Source organism: Kogia breviceps, chromosome 3, assembly GCF_026419965.1.
Source record: "Kogia breviceps isolate mKogBre1 chromosome 3, mKogBre1 haplotype 1, whole genome shotgun sequence".
Classification (NCBI taxonomy): domain Eukaryota; kingdom Metazoa; phylum Chordata; class Mammalia; order Artiodactyla; family Physeteridae; genus Kogia; species Kogia breviceps.
In genome coordinates, this window is record NC_081312.1 from 100,824,095 (window position 1) to 100,836,502 (window position 12,408).

General features: G+C 51.5%; 1 protein-coding gene across 2 annotated transcripts in view; it reads right to left on the reverse strand.

The window, feature by feature from the left end:
* Positions 1 to 1,212: 1,212 nt before the first annotated feature.
* The window catches only part of HCN4 (hyperpolarization activated cyclic nucleotide gated potassium channel 4), a 48,996-nt gene continuing 37,800 nt past the window's right edge, over positions 1,213 to 12,408 (reverse strand). Inside the window, exons 5-9 of one of the 2 annotated variants that reach the window (XM_067029330.1) lie at positions 10,880 to 11,026; positions 10,535 to 10,775; positions 10,025 to 10,189; positions 8,596 to 9,918; positions 1,213 to 1,726 (exon numbers count right to left, since the gene is read on the reverse strand). In XM_067029330.1, coding sequence (XP_066885431.1) covers positions 1,638 to 1,726; positions 8,596 to 9,918; positions 10,025 to 10,189; positions 10,535 to 10,775; positions 10,880 to 11,026 — 1,965 coding nt within the window. In that variant the 3' untranslated portion in view covers positions 1,213 to 1,637. Of the gene's footprint in view, positions 1,727 to 5,006; positions 9,919 to 10,024; positions 10,190 to 10,534; positions 10,776 to 10,879; positions 11,027 to 12,408 lie in introns of those variants that run through there. The other variant, XM_059055984.2, reaches the window with a different exon arrangement.

Genomic DNA, 12,408 nt, shown 5'->3' on the forward strand with positions numbered 1-12,408 from the left:
TGTGTCTTTGAATATCAAATGTGTCTCTTATAAACAGTACATAACTGGATTATATATATAATATATACTAATATATCAACAAATAGCATTCTCTACTCTTAATATATTAATGACTAATGTTAATATATTTATAATTATGTATTTATATATTAAAACTATGTAATATAATTTTGAGAGAGATAAATATCTCAAACATATCATTTTTTAAATCCATCCTGCCAATTTTTGCCTTTTGAGTGCTTAATATGTTTACATTTTATGTTAATTACTGATAAGGTAGGATTTACACTTGGCCTTTTGTTATTTGTTTTATATAGATATTTATTTTTTGTCCCTCTATTAATTTGTTACTGCCTTTTGTGTTAAGTAAACATTTTTTAGTGTATCCTTTTAATTCACTTGTCAAAAGACACTAATTATAAAAGAAAAGTTTGATAAGATGAACATCATCAAAATTAAAAATATTTACTCTTTGAAAGACATGGTTAAGAAAATGAAAAGGCAAGCCATAAACTGGGAGAAAATATTTGCAAAACATATATCTTATAAAGACTTGTATCCTGAATATATTATTTATAATTTGATAATAAGAAACAAATGCCCCAGTGAAAACAAATGGGTAAAGATTTGAACAGTTACTTTACCAAAGAACACATATAGATAGCAAATAAACACTCAAAAAAGATGCTTAGCATTTTTAGTCATTATGGAAATGGAAATTAAAACCAGGAGTTAACGTAACACACCGTCTTGAATGGTAAAAATAAAAGACAAGATCAAGTACTGCAAAGATCTGCAGTAACTGGAACTCTCATGCAGTTTGCAGGTGGGAATGCAAAGCAGTATTCCAGCGCTGGAAGATAATCTGGTGGTATCTTACAAAGTTTAAACGTATACTTACCAAATGACCCAACAGTGCCACTAGGGAAAAATGAAAATCCATGTCCACGTGAAGACTTGAACATGAATGTTCATAGGAGCTTTATTGTTAATAGCCCAACTGGAAACAACCCAACTGTTCGCCAGTGGATAAAGGAATAAACAAATCCTGGCATATTCGTGCCAGGGAAGGTTGCTTCACAATACACACAACCACATGGACAGGCCTTAAAGGCTTTAGACTGAATAAAAGAAATCAGACACAAGAGATGACATATTTTATGATTCCATTTATATGAAATTCTAAAAAAGGCAAAACTTTAGTGACAGAAAGCAGATTGCCAGGAGTCAGGAGTAGGAGACTGACTGCAAAGGGACGGGAGAGAATTTGGAGGAGTGATGGAAATGTTCATTATCTTCATTGTTGAAGTGGTTCTAAGGACTGAGTAAATTTGTCAAAACCCAATGACCTATACACTGAAAAGTGGTGACTTTTGTTAAATATAAATAGATACATCAGCAATAGCAACAAAAATAAAAGGTACTAGGAATAAATCTAACAAAATGCACAAACCTTCATGAAGAAAGCTATAAAGCCGTGTGAAAGATTTGGCAGAGACAGTTAATGCCCAGCAAATATTCCATGTGATCCCCCCACATAGAGCAGCCTCCTTTGCAGTTACGTTGTGGCCAAGCGATGACCGAGCATGAGAGGAGGTGAGGTGTGTCACGGCCGGAGAGAAGTAGTTCAGAATCCGTCATCTCTTCCAGTTCTCTCTTCTCCTTCCACGTGATCTTGGAGACCACAGGATCAAGTTGGTATCAGTAAGGATAGTGGTTGCCTGGCCTGCAAGGGAATTTACCTGAGCTGGAATAAATCTTCATTGTGTTAAACCGTTGACATTTGGGGCTTTTTCTGTTGGGGTCACTAGTGCTAATTGCCCTAATGCAAAAGAAACATTAAAGAAGACCCAAATGTGGGGAGAGTTGTACCCCATTCATCCACAGGAATACAAATTTTAATAATAACGTTCATGTAATTTCAAAGCAGAAGTCCACTGAGTTCTTCATGCATCTTAACAAACTGATTGTATAAAGTATATGGTAGCACAGAGACTAGAGTATCCAGGATATGCCTTAAGAAGAAGAAGGTGGCTCTACCAAGATCTACACACTTTATAAAGCCACAGTAACTAAGACAGTTTGAACAAGGATAGACAAGCTAATGGTACTGAATAGAGAGCTTTGACATAGACCCAGATGTGATATATAAGTAACATTGTAAATTGGTAGGAACAATTGGTTGTCCACATGGGGCAAAAATGAAATTGAACCATGTCCTGACATCATACCCAAAGTCTAGGTCAAGTAGGTTAAGTAAATGTGAAAAGCAACGCTTCACAGGTTTAAAAATTAATATAGAAGAATATCTTTATAACAACAGAGGAAGATAGGTTTCTTAAACCAGCAAAAAAGGCACTAAGGAAGTACTAGACTTTTTTTAAAAAAATCACTAATCTTGATCTCATTAAAATGTAAAACTTCTATTCATCCAAGAACACCAAAAATAAGAAAGAAAATATAAGCCATACACTGGAAGAAGATATTTACAACACATACAATGAACAAATAGATGTATGTGTGTAAAACTCTTATGAATCAACAAGAAGACAACAACAGGAAATCAGGCAAAATACATGAAAAAATATTGCTCAGAGAGGAAACATAAATGGCAAATGAATAGGCAAAAAAAATTCAGCCTTACTAGTAATTGGGGATTTGCACATTAAAACACAATTAGATATCACTAGACTGGGAAAAATAAGAAAATCTGATGATTGTAATCATTGGCAAGAATGTGGATTAAGAGTAACTCTCATGCCCTGCAGGTGGGAGTGTAAATTGTTAGAACTAGTTAAAACGGCTTTGCATTATCTTGTTAAGTGAAGATTAAGTCACCATACGACTCAGTTCTTCCACTCCTGGATGCGGAGCTTAGAGATGCTCTGACACATCTGTACCAGGAGCCACAAACAAGAACGTCTGTAGCAACAGTGTCTGGAATAGTGACAACTGGAAATGACTGAAATATCTGTCTCCCGAAGAACACATGTCAGTGGTGGCATATTCAGATACTGGAATGCTATACGGCAGTAAAGATGAGTAAACTATGCTCGATGCATCAACAAGCTCTCAAAATTACAGGATTGCATGAAAACAAAAGCAGATTACTAAAGAATACATACAGCAGGATGCCAGTTATATAAAGTTCAAAAATTTTCAGTACATTCAGTGGTATATGAAAGTGGAAGAGGCATGGCCCACCCCGGTGCAGGCAATGAAAAGGTACATTATTTGTAAAGAAATTTAAAACAATAATAAAACGGACTAAATCTGCTGCTGCTCATCCCCATGCATCAGCAATTCTGAACAATACTGTGGACAAAACTCTCCTCCCCACAAAGACGACTACTTCCAATCGCCACCCTCCCACCGTGATACACAACTGAACACGTTGTTTGGAGACATTTTATTTCTGTAGTAAAAAGTATCATGAGAAGTAACAGGGTGCTAAAATTAAAGTTCAGCTGAGTGGTTTCTCTTGGAGAGCGAGAGAGGGATACAGATGGGGACCAGCAGATGCCTTCAAAGGTATGCCTTATGTTCTATTTTTTAAACCAAGTGATTGGTGCATGGCTGTTTATCACATTTTTAATATTAAGTATTTATGTTTATCTATATCTTCTTCTGTGTGTATGAAATATTCCACCCTCAAGAGAAGACTGAAAATGCAAAATCAGCAGGGGGAGGGCCAGGTTGGAGAGGACTAGCTCTGTAATGCACTGGAAGCTGCAAACTCAAGAAAGAATAAAAAGACCATGGTTGACCAGAAAAGGATGAGGAACCGCATGGGGGCAGCAGCAGCAGACACCCAGGCTGAAGCTCAGGGGATGTGGGGACCTGAACTGAGGGGGAAATCTGGGGAAGCCATGGGCACAGGTGAGGCTTCCAGGAAGCACATGTGGAGTGAGAAGATGGGGGTCACAGCCAGGGGCCCAGAAGCACTGAGCCCTTACTTCTGAGGCTGAGGCTGAACAGAAAGGCAGAGCAGCGAGAGGAGAGCAGGTCCTGAAAACTGGGGAGGGCTGGTCAGTAGGCCACACACTGCTGGGAGGGCAGCAGGACAAAGCTGAGGAATCCGCCCTGGATTTCACAATGAGGGCCATGGAGGACCCAGTTGTTCTGTGTAGAAGAGGTGGGAGCCAGATTGCAGTGGAGGAAGATGTGACTCAGAGGAAGGGAAATGAGGGTGGGGAGTCCAGACAAATCTCAAGAAGTTTGGCTGAGAAGATGGGAGCGACAGCTGGTTAGAGACATGGAGTCAAGGGAGGGATTTTATTAAACTTTTAAAATGTTCTTTTAAAAATCCCAATCTGGTTTAGCCCTACTAGGGCAGAGAGGGTGCTTTCAGACCTTACCCCAATGCTGGCAACTGTAAGCATGGCAGGTTTTCACTGGAGTCAAAGCAGGGGGTTCGATGGCATTTCTAGGGGGGCTGGCTGTCTGCCATGGTGGGGAGGAGTATTTTATCACTGACTGTTCAGAATCGCTGGTAGCTGGTGATGGTGAAAGATAAGAGGAAGCAAACCACTTTTAGTCATTTTTATTCTTGTTTTTAAATTCTCTACAGACTATGAACCTTTTCTTGCCTGCACAGACAGACTGCTCCTACCACCCAGCCCTTGGTACATACCACCAATGGGAGGGACAAGGTTTGAGTTGGTGCCCTTTAGCTCACTGTAATTGAGGCTAATTCTTACCCCCTTAGGGTTGTTGTGAGGATGGAATGAGAAAACAGGAAAGCACCAAGTGCCTAGCACACAGTAGGTGCTTACTAAGCAGACTGCTGACCTTTTGAAGTCAGGGAACAGAGAAGATAGTGATTGGTGTTGCTCCAGGCCCCAGTGGAGGAACAAGGCCCTGTGTGGGCCTGGGGTGGATCCAGCGTAGGGTGGGTCGGGGTGAGTCTCCTGGATCTACCCCTTGCAGTTTGGCTGGGCCCGCAGCTAATCCCTCCCACCCCCCAGTTGCTGTCTGTCCACAAAGTCCTCCCCATAGACCCAGAGGCCACGCCTGCATCCCGCCGTGCCCTCCCCCCGCACGTCCCCGAGGACCCTCCGCTGCCTGGGCCGCAGGGGGCAGTTGTCATGGGGACGCAGGGCCTGCTGAGCTGCCTCCTTAGCAACGGGACTCCCAGGCCGGTTACCATGGCAACAGCATCGCCTAAGCAATCAGGTATGGGGACGGGGACGGGTTCCCTGCCTTTTTATGAGGACTTTCCCCTCCGGAAGGCGGGCTACACAGCAGTCTTTGCGCCACACTGGGAGCCCCTGGGACTTCGCTTTTCCAGCGGTGGATCACTGCTTCTCTCCTACATGGTGAGGTCCAGCTCCAAGGGCCCTCGAGGACCCTCTGCGGCCAGGGGTTGGGGAGGCGGCCATCTGAAGGCTTTGCAGAGGGTCTGGGGGTCAGGCTTACCCCTCCTACCACAGTGGGGAGTAGGTGCCACACCTCCTAACAGTGAGGCCTCTCAGATTCCCCAACCCCAGCAGGAGCCCATGAGCTGCGGCCCCTCCGTGGCCGCTCTGAAAAGCAACCTTTTGTCCTGACCATGACATCCGCCCCCCAGCCTGGTCACCTTTTGTCCCCCAGCCACCCTCCATTTTCTGAGGGCCCATCTAATCAAGCTAAGAGGGCATCTCCCTCTTCAGTATCCAACTGCAGTTCACGTGCACACTGACTACCCTCCTCTTTCAGGGAGCACCAAGGAGTCCCAGGGACTCTGCAGCCCCACAACCAGGGTGGGAAGGACCTGAGTCAGGGTCTTGCACCTACACTAGCAGACAAAGGACACATACTCTCTTTCTCACCCTCCTCCTTAATGACTCTCATCAGCCCCACCCACAGTGTGCACTTCTGTCCATAGCCAGAGCTCGCACTCCCTTGCAGCTTTGCCTGCCTGCTCGTGGAGGCACAGGCTTGTGCACACAAGCACCCTGTGTTCTAGGGACCATGGCCCACTGCCCTCCACGACCTGGCTCCTGAGGCTCCGAATTTCCCCCATCACAATCCCTGGCCCCTAGAAGAAGGCAGCATCTACTGGTATTTTTTTATTGAAATAAATATACAACTCGGAGCATTTATCATTTTCTGTTTTAAAAATGGAAGATTTGAAAATTGCTTGTGGGGGATTGGGGATGGGAGGGCCCACTGACCAGACCTGGCTTTCCCACTAGACTGAGTTTGGATGCAGAACTGAAGTTGAGTGTGCTGCTACTTCCAGCTCTGAGAACTCCCTGGGCCCAAGGGGGCTTCTCCTGCCCAGTAGAGACCAAGGCCAGGTGGCTCCTCATCTCTCCCTAAGATCCCAGGATCCTTCACTCCCTTCTTCCCTGGATTATTGCCGCACACTCCCTGTGACCCATCTATGGAGAAATTCTGTCCACATCCCAGGACAAAACCTGATCTTGTCAACATTCTGGCTTAAGGGTATGGAGGAGGGTTCTAGATGGACAAGGCAGTACCAGCCCTCCTCATTAATCAGGTCTTGGCAGCCTAACCTCCTCCCGCCCTTTAGACAGTGGGCAGACCACTGGCCTTGGCTCTGGCAGGTGTCTGAGCTGCTTTCACAATGGCCCCTGCTTTGGACCTGCTTCTGGCTCCCAGTTGCCTTCAGAATCAAGGTCAGTCCCCTTAGCCTGTCATCTAAGGCCTTCCCTCTGACCATCCAGCCTCTGGATCTCTTCGCAAAGCCCCTGACTCCACAACTCCACATCCACCTCAGTCATGTCCGCACCGTGCACTCCATCTGACCCCCTGCCTCCCTCCCTCCTTCCTTCCTTCCCTCCCTCTAACTCTTCCCACACCTGGAGGCCTGGCTCAAGCCCACCACTGGCCACACACCTTCCTTAGGCCCTTAGAAAGTTACAGCCACCTCCTGTGTCCTGAGATCATAAGCCCTGGAGCCCGCAGCCAAAGCTCCCCAGGCTCTCACCATAGCTCGCCAGGGCAATGTGCTGGGCACATGAGGAGGGGGCAGAAGAAACATGATTTACTGAGCACCTACTATGGTATGTGCAAGGCGCTGGGCTGGGCATTTCACACGTACTACTTATCTGGTCCTCATAGGTCCTTGTGAGGTGGTACCGTAAGTATTCCCATTTTACAAATGGGGTAACAGACTCAGAAAGCTCAGATAATTTGCCCAAGGTCACACAGCTAAGAAGTGGCAGGTCTGGGATTCGAACTCAGGTCTGATTACCTCTAAAATCTGGTCTGTGGAATTCAGCCCCTCTCAACACAATTTTCTAATGAAAGGAACAGCGGCTTTGGCCTCAGGTAGGCCTGGATTACAATCTCAGATCAGTCCCAGCTCTGCCACTTGTAGTTATGCGATTCTGGAACAATTACCAAAACTTGGTTTCCTTATCTGTGAAATGGGAAGAATCAAAGTAACTACACCTCCTGGCCTTTGTAAAATTGAAGAAGTTAACGTGTGTAAACTGCTAAACCAGTGCTTGGCGCAGAGCAGACTCAATAAATAGAAGCGTCCCTCACCTCCCCCTGTACAGATGGGAAAACTGAGGGCCACGGAGGTGATGGGAATGTGCTTGAGGCCCTACAGGAAAGGAGAGGCACAGCCTGGAGTCTTCTGCTTCCACGTGAGAGGTGAGGTCGGGCTGGGACTGGATTTGACACCAGAGACGGGGAGAGAGGGGGGCTGCTGAGAACCCCGGGGGTCCTCTTCCCTGAGGACTGGAGAGAATACTTCCCCCAGGCCCTGTGGTGCCCAGCCTGTGGGCCAAGGCAGGTTGCTGGATGTAAGGTGACCTGGGTGTCCTGGCAACATGGGGTTAAACTAGATTGCACACACATGTGCACACGTGGGAGTGGCTATCTACATGGCTCTACAGAGCACTACATAACTATACATATACACATCTTACATATATATACATATACATATTCATATACATATCTTGCTAAGTTTGCAGTAGAAAAAATGCAAGACTCTCAGGGCCCTGGCCCGTTTGTCCCAAGGACTCAGGCAACTGAGGTTCCCCAGAACAAACCCAAGGGCAGCCCTTCCTGGAGGAATGAGATGACCCCCAGCAGAGTGGGGCTCCAGGTTCACAGCTAAGGGCCTGGTGGTGGCTATTGCCCTAAAATGAATACAATGACAAGTCTGCTCTAGGTACCCCAAACATGGGTCACCCCCACCCTTGCCAAGCCCCAGAGAACCCACCTGCCTTCCTCTCACTTTTGCATTTGGGCCCTGCCTGCTCCCCTCCCCCTCCCTCTAGTGCTGAGTATTAAAATAGTCTATAAAAGCAAGTGACCAAAATTCTATAGCTCTAAGAATACCTGGTTATTTTCTGCTGTCTTTTGTTTTTCTGGTGTGGGTTTTTAAATGATAATTATTATTGTTATTGGTATATCTCCTAATCACAGTTAAACCTGAAGGAAGAAAGGAGAGAAAAAGAGAGAAGGAGGGAGGGAGCGAGGGAGGGAGAGCAGCTCATAGATTGGAGGGCAGTTTGGAGCGCACTGGCTCAGACCTGGCCCCAGGTTCCCTCTGGGGAGCCGCAGTCAGAGGGGGACCCCCAGAAGAGGTGGCTCTTGCCCCAAATAAAGAAAGAGGGGGTGGCAAAGAACCTGAGGATGTCTTCCGAGGCAGAGTGACGTGCTGGCCAGGGACGGCACCATAGGGCCTCCAGGGGAGACCGAGGCCCCCGCTGCCCCCGCTGCCGCCCCCGCCTCTGGGAAAGAGCGGGAAGGCAGCCACGGACTCCCCAGAGGAGTGCGGGGAGGCTCTGCGGAGAGTCTGTGCCCCGTCCTGGGGTAGGGCCGGCTGAGAGGCTGAGATGAGCTTGAGGTCCTGGGTGAGGCGGCCCGGGGTGAGGGGCGGGGTGCCCCGGCGCTGGGGGACTTGGGGTGGCGGGGGGCTGGATGCCGGAGGCAGGAGCAAGGAACCGTGGGAGCCGGACGCCCGGGGAGGGGCACTTGGGAAAGTTCTTGGAGGGCCTGGGCTGTGGCCAGGGGGGCTGAGACCTCCTCGGGGGGTAAAGGCTACAGGAGAGGCCCCCCCTGAGGCCCCTGCCGCAAAGGACAGCCGCTCAGGCTGCCGCGGGGGTGTCTCTGGCGTACTTGGTGGGCCGGTGGCCAGACCCGGCGACAGCTCCCCGGGAGGCTGGCCCAGCTGCCCGGGGCTGGACGACGGGGACCTGGCCGAGGCTGGGGGAGGCAGGAAGTGCTCCGCCAGTCCCAGGCCGCCCCGGGCCCCGGGCAGCGGGGGCGCCGGCTGGTTGGCCTGTGGGGAGCGGGCGCCCGGCTGCAGCGGGGTGAGCAGGGGAGAGTCCGAGGAGGACAGGGAGCCTCCCAGCGACTTGTGGAAGTGGCCGAACCCGGCTGTGGCGGCGGCCGCGGCCGCGGCGGATGGCGTGGGTGCCGAGGAGGAGCTGCCGACCCCGGGTGGCGGGGAAGAGCTGGACGAGGGCAGGAGCGGGCTCAGTCCGGCGGGTGCAGAGAATCCAGCCAGCTGTTGGATGTGGAAGGAGGAGGAAGACGGCGTGTCCACCTGCGACGGGCTGCTGGCGGGCGAGGCGGAGCCCAGCGCCGACGGGATCAGGGACTGCAGCCGCTTCAGGTGCCGGGGCGTCTGCCCGGCCCCGAGGCCGCCCAGCCCGGGCCCCGGGGGAGGCCGGAAGATGGCGGCGGGCAGGCGAGGGTGGTGAGTGAGCGCGATGGCCACGGAAGTGGTGGCGGCGGCGGCCTGCAGCGGCGCCTGGATCAGCGGGGTCCAGATGACGGGCGTGGGGGTCGGCGTGGCAGAGGCGGCGGCCTGGACACGGTGGGCGCAGTGCGCCATCTCCCGGTCGTGCTGCACGATCTGCTGGATGATCTCGTTCTCCTGGTAGTTGAAGACGCCTGAGTTGAGGTCGTGCTGGACTTTGTGGAGGAGGATGGAGTTCTTCTTGCCTGGGCCACAGAACAAGAGCAGGAGCTCAGGGTAGGGTGGGAGGAGAGGGGAGCCCGCCCGGCCTGTGCAGCCGGGGGAATCCGCCCTCCCGCCGGGCCACCTCACCGATGCGGTCCAGGCGGTCCAGCGCCACCGTCTCGAAGGCCCGCCGCATCATGGGGTACTCCTCCAGGACCTCGTTGAAGTTGTCCACGCTCAGCGAGTAGAGGCGGCAGTAGGTGTCAGCCCTCACGCTGGCTGTGCGCCGGCCCCGCGTCAGCAGGCAGATCTCTGCCAGGACGGCAGGAGTCACGGGGGTGGGGGGGAAGGGGGGTTCGGTGGGGGGGGTCACCGACAGACTCCAAAGTATCCCCCACCCCACCCTGACCTGGGGCCCCGCTGTCTGGGACAGAAGCTGGACAGGCTCACAAGGCCCCACCCCTAGGCTGTGACCGCATCGGGGATGCGAGCCCCCAACCAAATCGGTACCAGACTGTCTTTCTTGTCTCTGGGACCACCCCTATCCTGGGCTCACAGACACCCGCCTCCAGGCAGTGGCATGAGGGTCTGCGATGTCATCCTCGGTGTCCCTCCAGCCCATTGCCCTGTCCCCCCAGGGCCCCTTGGCTGTCTCACCTCCAAAATAGGAGCCATCCGCCAGCTTGGTCTCCTTGTTGCCCTTGGTGAGCACGCTGACCACCCCGTGCTGGATGAAGTACATCTTCTTGCCGATGGTGCCTTCACGGATGATGTAGTCCCCCGGCTGGAAGACCTCAAAGCGCAGCTTGGTCAGCATGGAGGTCACAAAGTTGGGGTCCGCGTTGGCAAACAGCGGCATGGAGGCCACCAGCTTTCGGCAGTTAAAGTTGATGATCTCCTGCTCCCCAGACAGGGTGGATTGAGAAAGGGAGGTGGAGGTGAGGGGAGCCACCCAGCAGGAAGGCCTGGACCCCCTCCCGGGCCGGCAGCCACAAAGCTCACCTCCCGCAGCGGCTCGCTCAGCTCGCCCAGGATACTCTCCTCGTCGAACATCTTGCCCTGGTAGCGGTGCTCGTAGTAGTCGTGGATGCGCTGCCGGGTGTCGGGCGGGAGCTTGTGGAAGGACATGTACTGCTCCACCTGCTTGTACTGAGTCCCAGGAGAGAGGGAGAGGGCGTTACCTCCTAGCTAGGCGGCCCCACTGCCCCAGCTTGCACCACCCTGTCTCGGCTGCTGGTGACCAGAGCTGGCACAGACCCTGTGGGCCTTTATGGCCGACCTGTGAGATTGAGGTCCTCGGTGTGGGTGTGGCCCTGACTCCCAGCCACTCGGAGTGGAGGAGGGGCGCCATCAGAGCGTCCAGTCCTCACCACGTTCAGTACTGTGAAGACGGCCGGCCGACAATAGGGACTGTCCACCTCCCAGTTACAGGAGGCCCACTGACCGGGAGGTCGATTGAGTTTCCTCTAAATGTTGGTCTCTTCTATGTTACACTGTGGACCGGAGAGACCTCACCCACAGACTCTAGAAGGAGCTGTTTCCCATCAGTTGTAACAAACTGGCAGAGGCAGCAGAATGGGCTGCAGTGGGTTAGAGGGATTGGAGGCTGAAGCCAGGATGCCTGACCCATCAGGTGGGGCATGTATCCAAACATGGCCTCGGCTGAGGCTGTCTTTTGTTGAAGAGCAACTCCAGCCCAGGAGAGGGGCTGGGTACAGCAGGGGCCTTAAAAAGAGGTTTGGGGACAAGAGATTTGTGAACCTAAGTGCCCAGGGCTTAACCAAATAAGAAATGCTCCTGTTCACCCCGGGAGTGATGGGTGGATTGTGGGTGGAGAGTGGGGATCTTCAGGAGCATGGCTGGGACAGGAGGCACAATTAGGCAAGAACAGATTTTCCCCACACTGAGATGTAAGGAAAGTCCCTGTACCCCAGGAACAATCAGAAACAGGGGAGTCTATTTTCACATACTAGCGCTCCAAAGAGGTGGGGACACGGCTGCAGAGAGATGACAAAAAGGAACTGAGAGCTGGGAGCTGAAGTTCGCTAACGTTCTTCCAGCTGCCGTGACCCAGGCAGGGGCTGGCCAGGATAAAGGGGAGGGAGATAACAACGGGGGCAGCCATTAACAAGCATCAAAGATGGCTCCTGGTTTCTGGCCTGGGCGTCTGCGCCACTGTATCCACTAACAAGACAGACAAGAGTGGAGGTTTGCAGTGGAGAAGGCGGGAGACTGTTCTCATTTTGGACATGGTGAGGCTGAGGTCCAGGGAGGCATCAGGTAGTCTGGGGCTGAGGAAAGACGTGGGGGCTGATTATACTATTTGGGTCCCACTGCACTGAGATGGACACAGAGCGTGGGGTGAGGGTGAGGTGGGAAAAGAGCATCCCCTAGGAAGATGGGGGAGAGAGAAACAGAGAGCTGGGCCCATGCCACCGGGGGCCCAATGTGGGATGACTGAGAAGACAAGCCAGCCAAGGAGAGCAGGGAAGAGAATGGACAGTGCGTGGTCATGGAAACAAGTGCAAAGC